Genomic DNA, 15,300 nt, shown 5'->3' on the forward strand with positions numbered 1-15,300 from the left:
GAGTTTCAAGCCAACTTTTGCACTCTCCTCCTTCACCCGCATCAACAGGCTCTTTAGTTCCTCTTCACTTTCTGCCATTAGAGTGGTATCATCTGCATATCTGAGGTTGTTGATATTTCTCCCTGCAATCTTGATCCCAATTTGCGACTCCTCTAATCTCGCATTTCTCATGATGTGCTCCGCATACAAGTTAAATAGGCAAGGCGACAGTATACAGCCTTGCCGAACTCCTTTCTCAATTTTGAACCAGTCAGTGATTCCATGTTCAGTTCTCACTGTTGCTTCTTGACCTGCATATAAATTTCTCAAGAGACAAATAAGATGCTCTGGTATTCCCATCTCTTTAAGAACTTGCCACAATTTGTTGTGCTCCACACAATCAAAAGCTTTAGCATAGTCAATGAAGCAGAAGTATACGTTCTTCTGGTACTCCCTAGCTTTCTCCATGATCCAGCGTATGTTGGCAATTTGATCTCTAGTTCCTCTGCCTCTTCGAAATCCTGCCTGTACTTCTGGAAGTTCTCGGTCCACATATTGACGGAGCCTAGCTTGTAGGATTTTGAGCATAACTTTGCTAGCATGAGAAATTAGTGCAATGGTGCGGTAGTTTGAACATTCTTTGGCATTGCCCTTCTTTGGGACTGGAATGTAAACTGACCTTTTCCAATCCTGTGGCCATTGTTGAGTTTTCCAAATTTGCTGGCATATTGAGTGTAGCACTTTTACTGCATCGTCATTTAAGATTTTGAATAGTTCAACTGGAATGCTGTCACCACCACTAGCTTTATTGTTGCTCAGACTTCCTAAGGCCCATTTGACTTCACATTCCAGGATGTCTGGCTCCAGGTCAGTAACTATCCCATTGTGGTCATCAGGGATGTTAAGCTCGCTCTTGTATAGTTGTTCTGTATAATTTTGCCACCTTTGTTTAATCTCTTCTGCTTCTGTGAGGTCCCTACCATTTTGGTCCCTTATCATACCCAACTTTGCATGAAACGTTCTCTTCATATCTCCAATTTTCTTGAAAAGATCTCTGGTCCTCCCCATTCTATTGTTTTCTTCTATTTGTTTGCACTGTTCATTTAAGAAGGCATTCTTATCTCTTCTAGCTTTTCTCTGGAAATCTGCATTCAGTTGGGTGTATCTTTCTCTTTCTCCCTTGCCTTTCACTTCCCTTCTTTCCTTAGCTATTTGTAAAGCTTCCTCAGACAGCCATTTTGATTTCTTGCATTTCTTTTTCTTTGGGATGGTTTTAGTTGCTACCTCTTGTACAATATTGCGAACCTCCGTCCATAGTTCTTCAGGCACTCTGTCTATCAGATCTAATTCCTTAAATCTATTTGTCACCTCTACTGTGTATTCGTCGGGGATATGATTTAGTTCATACCTGAGTGGCCTAGTGCTTTTCCCTACTTTCTTCAATTTAAGCCTAAATTTTGCAACAAGAAGCTCATGATCTGAACCACAATCAGCTCCTGGTCTTGTTTTTATTGACTGGATAGAACTTTTCCATCTTTGGCTGCAGAGCACATAGTCAATCTGATTTCTGTGTTGACCGTCTGGTGATGTCCATGTGTAGAGTCGTCTCTTGGGTTGTTGGAAAAGAGTGTTTGCTATGACCATTGTATTCTCTTGACAAAATTCTACCAGCCTGTGCCCTGCTTCATTTTGTACTCCAAGGCCAAACTTGCCTGTTATCCCGGTTATCTTTTGGCTTCCTACTTTAGCATTCCAATCCCCCATGATGATAAGCACATCATTTTTTGGCGTTGCTTCTAGAAGGTGTTGTAGAGCTTCATAGAACTGATCAACTTCATCCTCTTCAGCAGCAGTGGTTGGGGCATAGACCTGGATCACTGTGATGTTGAATGGTTTGCCTTGGATTCGAACTGAGATCATTCTGTCATTTTGGGGATTGTATCCCAAGACTGCTTTTCCTACTCTCTTATTGATTATGAAGGCTACTCCATTTCTTCTGCGAGATTCTTGTCCACAGTAGTATACCTGATGGTCATCTGAATTAAATTCACCCATTCCTGTCCATTTTAGTTCACTGATTCCTAAAATGTCGATGTTCAGTCTTGTCATTTCTTGTTTGACCACGTCCAGCTTGCCTTGATTCATGGATCTGACGTTCCAGGTTCCTATGGAATAAAAATCTTTACAGCATCGGACTGTCTTTTCGCCACCAGTTACTTCCACAACTGAGCGTCCTTTCGGCTTTGGCCCAGTTGTTTCATTCATTCTGGCGCTACTTGTACTAGCCGTCTGCTCATCCCCAGTAGCATATTGGACACCTTCCGACCTGAGGGGCTCATCTTCCGGCGTCATATCGTTATGCCTATTAGAACTGTCCATAGAGTTTTCATGGCAAAGATACTGGAGTGGTTTGCCATTTCCTTCTCCAGTGGATCACCTTTTGTCAGAGCTCTCAGCTATGACCTGTCCGTCTTGGGTGGCCCTGCACGGTATAGCTCATAGCTTCACTGAACTACGCAAGCCCCCTTGCCACAACAAGGCAGCGATCCTTGAAGGGGGACATACATACATACATACATACAATATATACTGTTAAAATCAATCTCTGACAAGCTCCCCTGAAGAAAATGTCTGCTTTGAAGGGTGGTTCCTAAAGCACGGTACCCTGGTGAGGTTCCCCCTCTCCCCAAACAGGGCCCTCCCCAGGCTCCATCCGCAGTTGCTTAGGATCAAGTGATGCCATTCCATTAACAGCCTCTCTCCTTTATCTAGGGTGCTCCTGGGCCTCCTGGGCCTCCGGGCTCCCCAGGGGAGCCAGGCCTGCCAGGCCCAGATTTGAACTCAGGAGTCCCTGGGCTGCCCGGAAGAAACGGGAAAGATGGCGACCCTGGGCAACCAGGCCTCGAGGTGAGTATCTGTTTCTGGGCAAGCTTTGGTATGTGCATGTTTGAGTGTGCACTATGGGGACTTCTACGGCCTATGTTAGCAGTACCTATGGGACTCAGGAAGGGACAAATCTCTACTGGAATAAAGAGCTTTAAAATAAGGTGACCAGATTGTCCCACCTTTGGAGGGACATCTGGGGACACCTGGTAAATTGTACTTATGTTGAAATTAAAAAATATATATCAGCCAGTCAGTAACCTTTTATTGGCATAAAATATGTATAAGACATATAAAAATAGGGTTTAAAATTTCAATAAAATAATAAAATAGGCCATGGGATTACATAACCAAACAGATCTTAAAATGATTAAATAAAGTATAAAAGATAAAATACAAGGTAGGCAGCATATTATAAAAGCATCTTAGTTAAAACTCTGGCAACTAAAATGGTTACCTCTGGGTCTTTGTCAGAGAGCAAAAATTGCAAGGTCATATTAGGCTTGTTTCCCAGCAAAGATTTTGAAGAGGCAGAGGAACTAGAGATCAAATTGCCAACATACGCTGGATCATGGAGAAAGCTAGGGAGTTCCAGAAGAACATCTACTTCTGTTTCATTGACTATGCTAAAGCCTTTGATTGTGTGGAGCACAACAAATTGTGGCAAGTTCTTAAAGAGATGGGAATACCAGAGCATCTTATCTGTCTCTCGTGAAACTTATATGCAGGTCAAGAAGCAACAGTGAGAACTGAACATGGAATGACTGATTGGTTCAAAATTGAGAAAGGAGTTAGGCAAGGCTGTATACTGTCGTTTTGCCTATTTAACTTGTATGCGGAGCACATCATGAGAAAGGCGGGATTAGAGGAGTCACAAATTGGGATCAAGATTGCAGGGAGAAATATCAACAACCTCAGATATGCAGATGGTACCACACTAATGGCAGAAAGTAAAGAGGAAATAAAGAGACTGTTGATGCGGGTGAAGGAGGAGAGTGCAAAAGTTGGCTTGAAACTCAACATCAAGGGGCTTTTTGCACGCCTTCAAAATAGCACAATGGTTGCCAATTGAAAACGCTACTGATTTGCTGTTTTGCACAACGTCGTCGACAATCTGCCACACACCTGAAACCAATCTGCAAAAAGCAGATTGTAGCGCTTTCCCCAAAAGTGGATTCACCCTCCGGAAAGCGATACACTCCTGAAACCAATTTGCAACACTAGCGAAAAAGACCTGTGCGTTAACATTGTTGTGGTTTCTACAAAGTCCCTCCCCCTGGCTCTCTTCTCTGATCTTCCGGCGAAGCGATCGCCATTTTTTTTTTCTCCGAGCGAGCGGGGATAAATACACCAGTGAGCCTCTTTCAGTTTAGAGGCTTCTCCGGCTTCAGTCCCTCCCCTTCAGTCACTAAGCACACAGAACAGAGAAGCACATTTGCTGATGTATTTTCCCTTTATTTTTTACACTTTCATTCAGCCGAAAATCAGGCCCGTGAGAGGGGGGGAGATTTTTTTTTTTTCACTCGGAGGGAGCGTGGCAACGATCAAACGATCAAACAACAGCTCAAACACACTAGGCAGCTGGATGGGTCTCTCCGTTGCAACGAATCTACACAGATTCGTTGCAATGGGTCTGTTTAAAAAAAAAAAACCTTTCTTAAAGGGAAAGGGGCTGTTTGGGAGCATGCTAACGGCTGCCCATTGGCTGCTTGACGGCCAGGGGCGGGACGAGCTTGGCAATAGCGCTTCCTTTCTAGCGATTTCTGCCGAGACCGGAAGCCTGTGGGAAACGCTACAAAACGCAACTGGATTCCACTACAAAGGCAGGTATGCATAACGACGAATTCCACTATTTTAAATGGCGATTTTTCATTCAGTGACCAATTTGCAACAAAGATCCCGGTGCGTAAAGCCCCCAAGAAAACAAAGATCATGGCATCTGGCCCTTTCAATTCCTGGCAAATAGATGGGGAAAAAATGGAAATAGTGACAGATTTTATTTTCCTGGGCTCCAAGATCACTGCTGATGGGGACTGCAGCAAAGAAATTAAAAGACGCTTGCTCCTGGGGAGGAAAGCTATGGCAAATCTAGACAGCATCCTAAATAGCAGAGACATCACCCTGCCAACAAAAGTGCGTTTAGTCAAGGCTATGGTATTCCCAGTTGCAATGTATGGCTGTGAAAGTTGGACCATAAGAAAGGCCGAGCGTCAAAGAATTGAGGTTTTTGAACTCTGGTGCTGGAGAAGACTCTTGTGAGTCCCTTGGACTGCAAGGCGAACAAACCGGTCAGTCCTAGAGGAGATCAGCCCTGACTGCTCCTTAGAAGGCCAGATCCTGAAGATGAAACTCAAATACTTTGGCCACCTCATGAGAAGGAAGGACTCCCTGGAGAAGAGCCTAATGCTGGGAGTGATTCAGGGCAAAAGAAGAAGGGGATGACAGAGAATGAGATGGCTGGATGGAGTCACTGAAGCAGTAGGTGTGAACTTAAGTGGACTCCGGGGAATGGTAGAGGACAGGAAGGCCTGGAGGATCATTGTCCATAGGGTTGTGATGGGTCAGACACGACTTCGCACCTAACAACAACAACAGAAAAATTCATGGAGGATGTCTATCAGTGGTTACTAGCTGTGGCGATGGAGGGGAACCTCTACATCCAGAGGCACTAAACCTCTGAATCCCAGAGCCAACATCAGGGGGATGCCTCAGACTCTTTGCCCTGATGCTGGCCATCTCGAGGAACTGGTTGGCCACTGTGTGAGACAGGAGGCTGGACTGGGTGGACCATTAGTCTGATCCTGCAGGACTCTTCTTATCTTCTTAGGAAGGCCTCAGCCTCCCTGCAGGCTGTCCACAGGGACTGGTTGGCCTCTGTGTGAGACAGGATGCTCGACTTGAAGGACCCTCACTGGTCTGATCCAGGCTCTTCCCTTGTTAACTCTGATCCTGATTGGCAACACAGCAGAACTTTATCTTCGCTTTCTCTATTTGCTAGTCCAGGCGGAGAGGGGGGTAATTGTGTTCTGCTTGCCAAGAAGAGGGAAATGCTAATGCAAGCTCCTTGGTCTGCCAAAGGTTTGCTAGGCCCCAGCTGGAGGCAGGGCATTTTCCATCTCCCTCCCCACAGACATACTGGCAATGGAGGGGGGGGGGCGTCTGGCATCACAGTAACCTCACTTCTGGTCACTAATGATTGGCAAATGCTCTTTGGAAAAAAGGACATCTACCAAAGAGTTTTTGCCCAAATATCAGAGCATCCCACATCACCAGTGATGTAATGGCATCTCTCTGTTGCTACTGACATTGCTGTGATGCTGGCCTAGGGCTCCACCCATTGCTGGTAAGTCTGAGGCCACCTTTATTTTTGTAGCCCCCCCCCTGCTGGCCATCTAATTGTCAGCACAGAGGTGAGGCCTGGGTGGGGCTCAGTCGAGAACATCTGGCTGGTATACCGTCCGCCCAACGCGCCACCAGATGCCCTGCCCCGCTTGCTGGAGGCGGCGGCCGCCTGGGCGTTACAGTTCCCTAGGCTCTTAATCCTGGTCAACTTCAATGTCCACGTGGAGTCGCCCACTTCAGGACTTGGTGGGGACCTGGTGTCATCCATGGCGACACTAGGGCTCTCGCAATTTGTTGCCGGTCCCACTCATCACACCGGCCACACGCTCAACTTGATTTTCGGTGCCAGGATAGAGGTGGTTCTGGAGCCAGCTTTGGCTGTGCCATGGTCAGACCACTATGCCCTGTGGGCCCGGCTTGGAATGCCACCCCCTCCCCAGTTGGGCGGCAGGCACATTTTTGCCTGCATGCGGAGACTCATGGATCCAATTGGTTTTCGGAATGCTTTGCGGGACCCGATGCCTCCTGGCAACTCACTGGTGGCGTCAGTAGAGGACTGGCAGTCCCGCCTGACAGCCGCTATAGATGAGATTGCCCCTAAGCGTCCTCTCTGCCCTCGACTCAAACGGGCCCCCTGGTACACGGGGGTGCTCTGGGAGAAGAAGAGGGAAGTGAGACGACTGGAGCGAGTGTGGCGGAAGACTCGTGACGAAGCTGCAAGAACATCTTATCGCACGCTTATGAGGGCGTATGAGATGGCGGTGAAAGTGGCAAAGCGAGAGTTCTTCGCCACGGAAATCGCGTCCGCAAGCTCTCGACCGGCCCAATTATTTAGGGCCGCCTCTGGTAGCGAGGTTTGATGGCTTCAGACGGCTCTCTTCTTCCAAAGTGGACAAGTTGCTGGGTCGGTCAGGGCGACCACCTGCCCCCTTGATCCCTGTCCCTCTTGGCTTCTCAAGGGGAGCGAAGAGGGGATAGGAGGCCAACTCAGGGATATTATCAACCTTTCTCTGATTTCCGGGGAATTCCCCGAGCGGCTGAAGGAGGCGGTGGTTCGCCCTCTCCTGATAAAACCAACACTGGACCCTCGGGACCCTGCCAACTACCGCCCAGTGTCGCACCTAGCGTTCCTGGGCAAGGTGGTGGAAAGGGCTGCAGCGGACCAGCTCCTAGCTTTCTTGGATGAAACTTCGGCACTCGATCCATATCAGTCTGGCTTCCGCCCTGGCCATGGGGTGGTGTTGGTCGCCCTGCTGGATGATCTCCATCGCCAGCTGGATAGAGGCAGGTCAGCCGTGCTGGTCCTCCTGGATCTGTTGGCTGCTTTTGACATCGTGGACCATGAGATATTGGTCCACCGCCTCACCGGTACAGGGATACAGGGTACAGCCTTGCGCTGGATACGCTCCTTCCTCCAGAACCAGACCCAGAGGGTTGTGGTGGGGAACGAGCTCTCGTGCCCTTATGGACTCCCTAGTGGGGTCCCACAGGGCGCTGTTCTCTCCCCCACACTATTCAACATCTTTATGTGCCCTCTGGCCCAGCTGGTACGGAGTTTTGGGTTGGGTTGCCATCAGTACACTGATGACACCCAGCTCTGTCTCCTCATGGACAGCCACCCAGACTCTCCCCCGGAACCATTTGCCAGATGTTTGGAAGCGGTGACAGAATGGTTCGAGCAGAGTCGCCTGAAACTCAACCCCTCCAAGACGGAGGTCCTGTGGCTGGGAAGTAGGGGGTGGGAACAGGAAACGCGTTTACCCACCCTGGCAGGGGCGCATCTTACCATCGCGTCCCAGGCCAGAAACTTGGGTGTGACCATTGATGCCTCCCTGACTATGGAGGCGCAGGTCAGAAAAGTAGTCGGCCAGGTGTTTTTCCATCTCCACCAAGCCCGACCACTAGCGCCCTACCTGTCCCCTGAACACCTGGCCACTGTGATCCATACAACGGTCACCTCCAGATTAGATTTCTGTAACTCGCTCTATGCGGGCCTACCCTTGTCCCTGATCTGGAAACTCTAGCTAGTGCAAAATGCAGCTGCTAGGGTCCTCACCGGCACACCTTGGAGGGCCCATATCCGGCCTGTGCTGAGGCAGCTGCACTGGTTACCAATTGCCGTCCGGATCTAGTTCAAGGTTTTGGTTCTAACCTTTAAGGCTTTACGCAGGCTGGGACCCACATACCTGAGGGACCGCCTACCGCCCTATGCCCCCCGCAGAGCTCTGCGCTCTGCGAGTGAGAATCTTCTGGTCGTTCCCGGCCCTAGGGAAGCACGCCTAGCCTCGACCAGGGCCAGGGCCTTTTCGGTCCTGGCCCCCACCTGGTGGAATGAGCTCCCGGGAGAGCTGCGGGCCCTGCTGGCCCTTACGTTCTGCAGGGCCTGCAAGACAGAGCTCTTCCGCCGGGTCTATAGTTGAGCCTGGGGCTGCTGTGGTACATTGACTGCTCTCCCCCAGGCTTCTTCTTGAACACCGTTGACCTCCTTCTCCTCCATCCCCCCTTTTTTTAGGAAGGGGGGTAGGAAGGGGATTTTATTATTGTGCCACCATGCTGTGATATTTGTAAGTCTTTTAATGGGAGTTTTAATGGGGTTTTAAGACACTGTAACCCGCCACGAGCCATCTGGGAGTGGTGGGAAATAAATTGAAATAATAATAATAATAATAATAATAATAATAATATTATTATTATTATTATTATTATTATTTCGGGATCTCAATATAACGCTTTGGAGTCTACCCTCCAAAGCAGCCATTTTGTCCAGCGGAATTCATCTCTCTTTCCTGGAGATTAGCTGTAAAACCAGGGGATCCCCAGGACTTACCTGGAGAGAATTTCTCTGTCTGAGAAAGCATCTTTTTTGGAATATTTGAAAGGTGATGGGGGAGGAAATTTTGGCTGCCAAGTTCACCCATTAGGCTGTCAACACGCCCAAAGGAAAAGGAAGCAAACGGCACCACATTTTTTGGCAGATTGAATTGCTCTAGGCCTGCCAGCTCTAGGTGGGGAAATATCTGAAGGTTGGGGGGGGACTTTCAAGGGGCAGGGTTTGGGGAGGGGAGGGGCTTCAGTTGGTTATAATACCAATACCATAGAGTGCGCTCTGCAAAGCCACCATTTTATCAATTCATTTCCAGTGGGAAGCATTTTGAGCCAAGAAGAGACATGTGGAGGGAGGTGCATGCTGAAACCTCCCTCAGCCTACCAACTTTTCTCCATAACACTTTCCCCTATCCCCCTGATAGTAGGGTTGCCAGCTCCAGGTTGGTAAAGCCCTGGAGATTTAGGGGTGGAGCCTGGGGATAGCATAGGGAGTGAACTCAGCAGGGTATAACACCCTACAGTCAACCCAACAAAGCTGCTATTTTATCGCCCATCCAATGAGAAAAAATAGATTCCCTGTTCTGTTTGTAAATTCCCATCATAGGAAATAATGAATGTTGGATGGGGATACCCTTTTTGAGTGCCCCTAGAATTGGCCCAATCTTTGGGATCCTCTGAACAAATTCAACTTGGGGGTTCTTTTGAGGAGAAGCTCCTGCAACCACACTGCGTGATGCCTCTACATCAACTCGCCCTCCCCTAGCCCCAAAAATATGAACTTTTTACACTTCTCTTTCCCTTTAAGGTTTAAGCAGCCTCTTGTCTGAATCTATGAACTGCACCAAATTGCAATTCAGCAATTCAAACAAGGTTGATTTGGCCATTTAAACCTATTGGGAAATGGCAATTTGGACCGAATTTGGCTGATTTGTGCCAAAATCAAGGCCAATTCAGGTACTTTTTGACTGATTCGAATTGCACGTCCCTCTGTATTGCTTCCCTCTGGTTGCTCCTTAAAAGACAGGAAACCACTTTGGGTTATTGCAAGGTTGCCATCATTGCAAAATGCTTTCTTTTTTGTGTATAAATCTGCAAAATGTTTGTTTTCAGGGTCCTCCTGGTCGTCCTGGTACAGATGGATTGGTCAGCTATGCAGGGCCGAAGGGAGAGAAAGTAAGTTCAACATAATGAGCTTCTCATCCAGATTTCTCCCTGGAATTCCCAGTGACCTGGTTATGTTACCAGAGCAAGATCAAGGCACAAACAACCTTCTGCTCTACTTCTTTTGATCCCCAAGCTTTTCTCTGACCAATGGCTGGCTGCAATTTCCTACAGTTTTTGCCAGGCGCCTAGCAGGTACACTAGGCTCAGCCAGGGCTATAAGGCCCCTGCTGAGGATGGGGAATTTCCTACCACCAGCCTCCCACCCCATCAGCAATGAGCTGGTGAGTGGGGGACTTACCAGCAACAGGGGGAAGCCCAGGCAGAAAGCTCCATACCATAGAGTTTTTACATAAATACCAGTGCATCCTGAGATGCTGGGATGGCAGCACATCTGATGTGCACCTGAAGTGATGTCACTACATCATTGGCTAGCCTAGGTCTCCACCCACAGCTGTCCCATCCACACGCCCACTGATTTTGAAATTGTCTGAAAAATAGCTGGGATATTGTGATGCATTGCTGGAGCATTACACTTACTACCTGTAGCTGTACAGTATGGGGAATGGCTTACTAGTGGAACATGTACCTCATGCACAGCCTTCTGGAAGTTTATGCCTTGTCTCTGTCCTTTAAATTTTTCTGGTTGGCAATTACTTGCGTAATGGATTCCTGTTGCATTTTGAAAGATTTTCTATATGGCTGCAGCATAAGATGTTTTCACGTGACTGAGACCTGGGCGTGGGAGGGCAAAACTATTGCCCTGAAAGAACTGGCCCTGCCTGGGTACTTGGTCCTGCATCAGTCTCGGATCCATGGTGGGGGGGTGGCAATCGTGGTCCGGAAGGTTTTCTCCTTCAGGGCTCTCCCGACATCGGAGATCGGGGGTATGGAGTGTGTCAGCATCGGTTGGGACTTGGTCGAGGGCTTGGTAATCTGGCTGGTGTACCGCCCGCCCAATGCCTCACCAGATGCCCTGCCATGCCTGCTGGAGGCAGCGGCCTAGGTTTATAATCCTAGGTGTATAATCCTGGGGGACTTCAATGTTCATGCGGATGCACCTTCTTCAGGACTTGGTTCGGACCTAGTGGCGTCCATGGCGACACTAGGGCTCTTGCAATTTGTTGCTGGGCCCACCCATCAGTCCGACCACACCCTTGACTTGATTTTTGGTGCTGGGATAGAAGTGGGTCTGGATACGTCCTTGGCCGTACCATGGTCAGACCACAATGCCCTGCTGGCTCGGCTCAGGATAACACCCCTTCCCCAATTTGGTGCTGGGTGCACCTATTGCCCATCCAATAGGTTTTTTGAAATGCTCTGCAGGACCTGATGTCTCCTGGTGACTCATTGACGATGCTGGTGGAGGACTGACAGTCCCGCCTTACAGCCGCCATAGTCAAGATTGCCCTTGGATGTCCTCTCTGCCTTTGCCTCAAGTAGGCTCCTCGGTACTCTGGGGAGCTCTGGGAGAGGAAGAGGGAAGTGAGACGATTAGAGTAAGTGTGGCTTATGAGGGCGTATGAGATGGCAGTAAAAGTGGCTAAGCACACCTATTTTGTCACGGAAATTGCGTCTGCAAGCTCTTGCCCAGCTCAATTATTTAGGCTAGTTCAGTCTCTCACCACCCTCAAGGAGGGGCGGCAAAATATTAGCAAATTGGATTTAAGCTGTGAGGCATTAGAAAGCTATTTTGCAGATAGTCTTGTTGCTCTGCTGTGACCTTCCTGCCACAGTTGATACAGAAAAGGAACTGGAGGCCTGTTGGCTGCCTTTGGAGGTGACTTTTGATGGCTTCAGGTGGCTCTTTTTAATCGAAGTGGACAAATTGCTAGAGTTGGTGAGGGCTACCACTTGCCCCCTGGATCCCTGTCCTTCCTGGCTCCTCAAAGGGGGAGGCCAGCGGATAGGAGGCCAGCTCAGGGATATTATCAATCTCTTCCTGTCGACAGGGAGGTTCCCTAAGTAGCTAAAGGGGGCGGTGGTTCATGCTCTACTTAAAAAACCATCTTTGGACCAGCAGGACCCAGCCAACTACCGCCCAGTTTTGCATCTTGCGTTTCTGGGTAAGGGGGCTGAAATGGCCGCGGGGGACCATCTTCTAGCATTTTTGGAAGAAACTTTGGCGCTGGATCCATACCAGTCTGGCTTCTGTCCTGGCTGCGGGGTGGAGACGGCGCTGGTCGCCCTGGTGGATGATCTCCGGCGCCAGCTTGATGGGTGTAGTTTCGCCATTCTCATGATGCTCAATCTGTCAGCTGTGTTTGATGTGGCCCACTGCCTTGCCATGACGGGGATACGGGGCTGGTTATGCTCCATCCACAATCGGTCCCAGGGGGCAGCAGTGGGAGAAGAGTTATCACGTCCTTATCAGTTCCCTTGTGGAGTTCCTCAGGGCGTGGTGCTCTCACCCGCTCTTTTTAACATCTTTATGCACCCTCTGGCTCAGCTGATGACACCCAGCTCTATCTCCTCATGGATGACTGCCCGGACTCCCCCCGGATTGATTCGCCAGTTGTTTGGAAGCCATTGCTTGGTGACATTAGCAGAATCGACTGAAACTCAACCCCTCCAAGATGGAGGTCCTATGGCTGGGTAGGAAGAGGGCAGACCAGGAAGCGTGTTTGCCCACCCTGGCAGGGATGCAACTGACCACCACGCTCCAGGCCAGGAATTTGTGTGTGACCTTGGATGCCTCACTTTCCATGGAGGCACAAGAAGAAGAAGAAGAAGAAGAAGAGTTGGTTCTTATATGCCGCTTTTCCCTACCCGAAGGAGGCTCAAAGCGGCTTACAGTCGCCTTCCCATTTCTCCCCCCACAACAGACACCCTGTGGGGTGGGTGAGGCTGAGAGAGCACTGATATCACTGCCCGGTCAGAACAGTTTTATCAGTGCCGTGGCGAGCCCAAGGTCACCCAGCTGGTTGCATGTGGGGGAGCGCAGAATCGAACCTGGCACACCAGATTACAAGTCCGCACTCCTAACCACTACACCAAACTGGCTCTCAAGTCAAGAAGGTAGCCTACCAGGCATTTTTCCAGCTTCGCTAGGAGAGGCTACTAGCGCCCTATCTGTCCTCCGAGCATCTGGCCATGGTGATCCATGTGACAGTCACTTCCAGGATTGATTTCTGTAACTCACTGTATGTTGGCCTACCCTTGTCTCTGACCCGGAAATTGCAATTGGTGCAGAATGCAGCTGCTCGGGTCCTCCCAGGAACATCTTGGAGGGCCCATATCCAGCCTGTGCTGAGGCAGCCACATTGGTTGCCAGTTGTGGCTCAGATCAGGTTCAAGGTTCTGGTATTAACTTTCAAGGCCTTATGTGGACTGGGACTCGCATATCTGCGAGACCCCCTGTCGCCCCTATACTCCCCGCAGGGCCTTGCACTCTGCGGGTTCCAACTTATTGGTCATTCCTGGCCCCAGGGAGGCTCGCCTGGCCTCAGCTAGGGCCAGGGCCTTTTTGGTCCTGGCCCCTCCCTGGTGGAATGAGCTCAAAGGAGGAATACCCCACCATGTGCCATCGGTGGGGGTCATCCTCTCCCTGATTCCCCAGCGAGGCGGGTGGGTTGATTGCCACTAGTTGTTTTTGGGTGGCTGCAGCAGCCATTTTGTGGCTGCTTCTCCCTCATGCAGCCGCTGGTTTGTGGCAGCCATTCTGTAACTGCCCACAGCCCTGTATAAGTCCTCCAGATGTGCCCACAGGCCCAAAGTGTTTGTGAGTCCCTGCATTTCGGTATTCTGTGGATTCCGTTTCTTCTCTTGGTTGGCCACACACCGTATATCTGACAGTGGGGACAAGTAGCCTCTGAAGAGGACCTCACCTGTTGTGTGTGGGGGGGGGAGGGGGGGTTTAGACCAGGGGTAGTCAAACTGCGGCCCTCCAGATGTCCATGGACTACAATGCTGGCAGGGGGCTCCTGGGAATTGTAGTCCATGGACATCTGGAGGGCCGCAGTTTGACTACCCCTGGTTTAGACTGTCCATAGATAAGAACCAGTCCTTGAAACAGAATGACTGAGCGGGGAAGTGCTTCGAACCCCGACATGAAGGCTGACTCAAGGAACTTCCAGGGTTTGGATGAACAGTTCAGAAAGGTCAACTGTTCTTCTGGAAACTTCCATTGGGGATTAGAGTGCAGACTGAGTTCTCTGGGCATGCACGGCTGCATTTTCTTGAAGTATAAATAGTGCTCTGGGGCTCTGTTTATAGTTCCCTCCCGAGGACTTTCAGTAAATTATTCAAGGCTCTAAATCTGAATGTTTATGCTTATTTCCCCCCTCCCCTCAAGTGCGCTATAAACCTTGGTTTACAGTACATGAGAGCATGTAAATCTCTTATTAGCCCCTCCGTTAGCCAAATTATAGAGTTAGCTGTGAGCTGTACTAAACAGAATACAAGTTCTTTTTCCACAGGCAGGCGGCCTGAGATGACGGCGTTGCATGATTGATATGGGCTGTGTTTATGTTACCAGCCCTTTCTGGTTTTGTTCTTCCTTATTCAGTGAAACTATGGGATTTGGCCCAAGCCAAAGGGCCTGTGGTTGGCCTGATTTAACTGTTCTGCCAGTCCCCTTGGTGGTCTAAGAGTTTCCATTATGTTGGGGGGGGGGGGGGTTGGCCAGAGAAGCCGGGTAGCTAGAAAGCCCCATCTCCTCATACAGTGGGGAACTGTGCCTCTTAGGGAAGCCAATTGAAGGGCCTGTGTGTCGAGGAGGCACCCCACTGTACCTCTGCATGAGTCATAGTTCTGGCCATGCCTCCAATTAGCTACTGCATGCGGTTTCATAGTTCTGTCATGTTGCTCCTGTGGGTGGGACTGGATGGTGCCAATCCACCCTTGAAGGAGGTGCCTGCTGAGGGTTTATACGAGCCAAGGGTTTTGGCCTGTGCTGGCCCTTTGGGAGACATACCAGGTCCTTCTGTCGTGACTACTGCTAGGCTTGCCTGTTGTGTGTCGGTGTTAGAGTGTGGAGGATGAATACATGAAAACCCACATTTCACCCCTGCAGGATAACTCCTGTTGTCGTGCAGGCCGGGTTTCCTCTTTACTACAACTGTGTCCCCAAGGGCAGCGCATGCACACATGAAGCTGCCTGTGCTGAAT

At 49.6% G+C, this 15,300-nt stretch overlaps 1 protein-coding gene across 5 annotated transcripts in view; it reads left to right on the forward strand.

Moving 5' to 3' along the window:
- Positions 1–15,300, forward strand: part of COL15A1 (collagen type XV alpha 1 chain) — a 161,886-nt gene that overhangs the window by 70,873 nt on the left and 75,713 nt on the right. For all 5 annotated transcript variants that reach the window (XR_013225305.1, XM_077302953.1, XM_077302954.1 and 2 more), the window contains 2 exons: positions 2,752–2,886; positions 10,141–10,203. Coding sequence is in view for 4 of the 5 variants with exons in the window: in XM_077302953.1 (XP_077159068.1) it covers positions 2,752–2,886; positions 10,141–10,203 (198 nt within the window). In the remaining variant the exon portion in view is untranslated. The remainder of the gene's footprint in view (positions 1–2,751; positions 2,887–10,140; positions 10,204–15,300) is intronic.

Source organism: Paroedura picta, chromosome 11, assembly GCF_049243985.1.
Source record: "Paroedura picta isolate Pp20150507F chromosome 11, Ppicta_v3.0, whole genome shotgun sequence".
Taxonomy (NCBI): Eukaryota; Metazoa; Chordata; class Lepidosauria; order Squamata; family Gekkonidae; genus Paroedura; species Paroedura picta.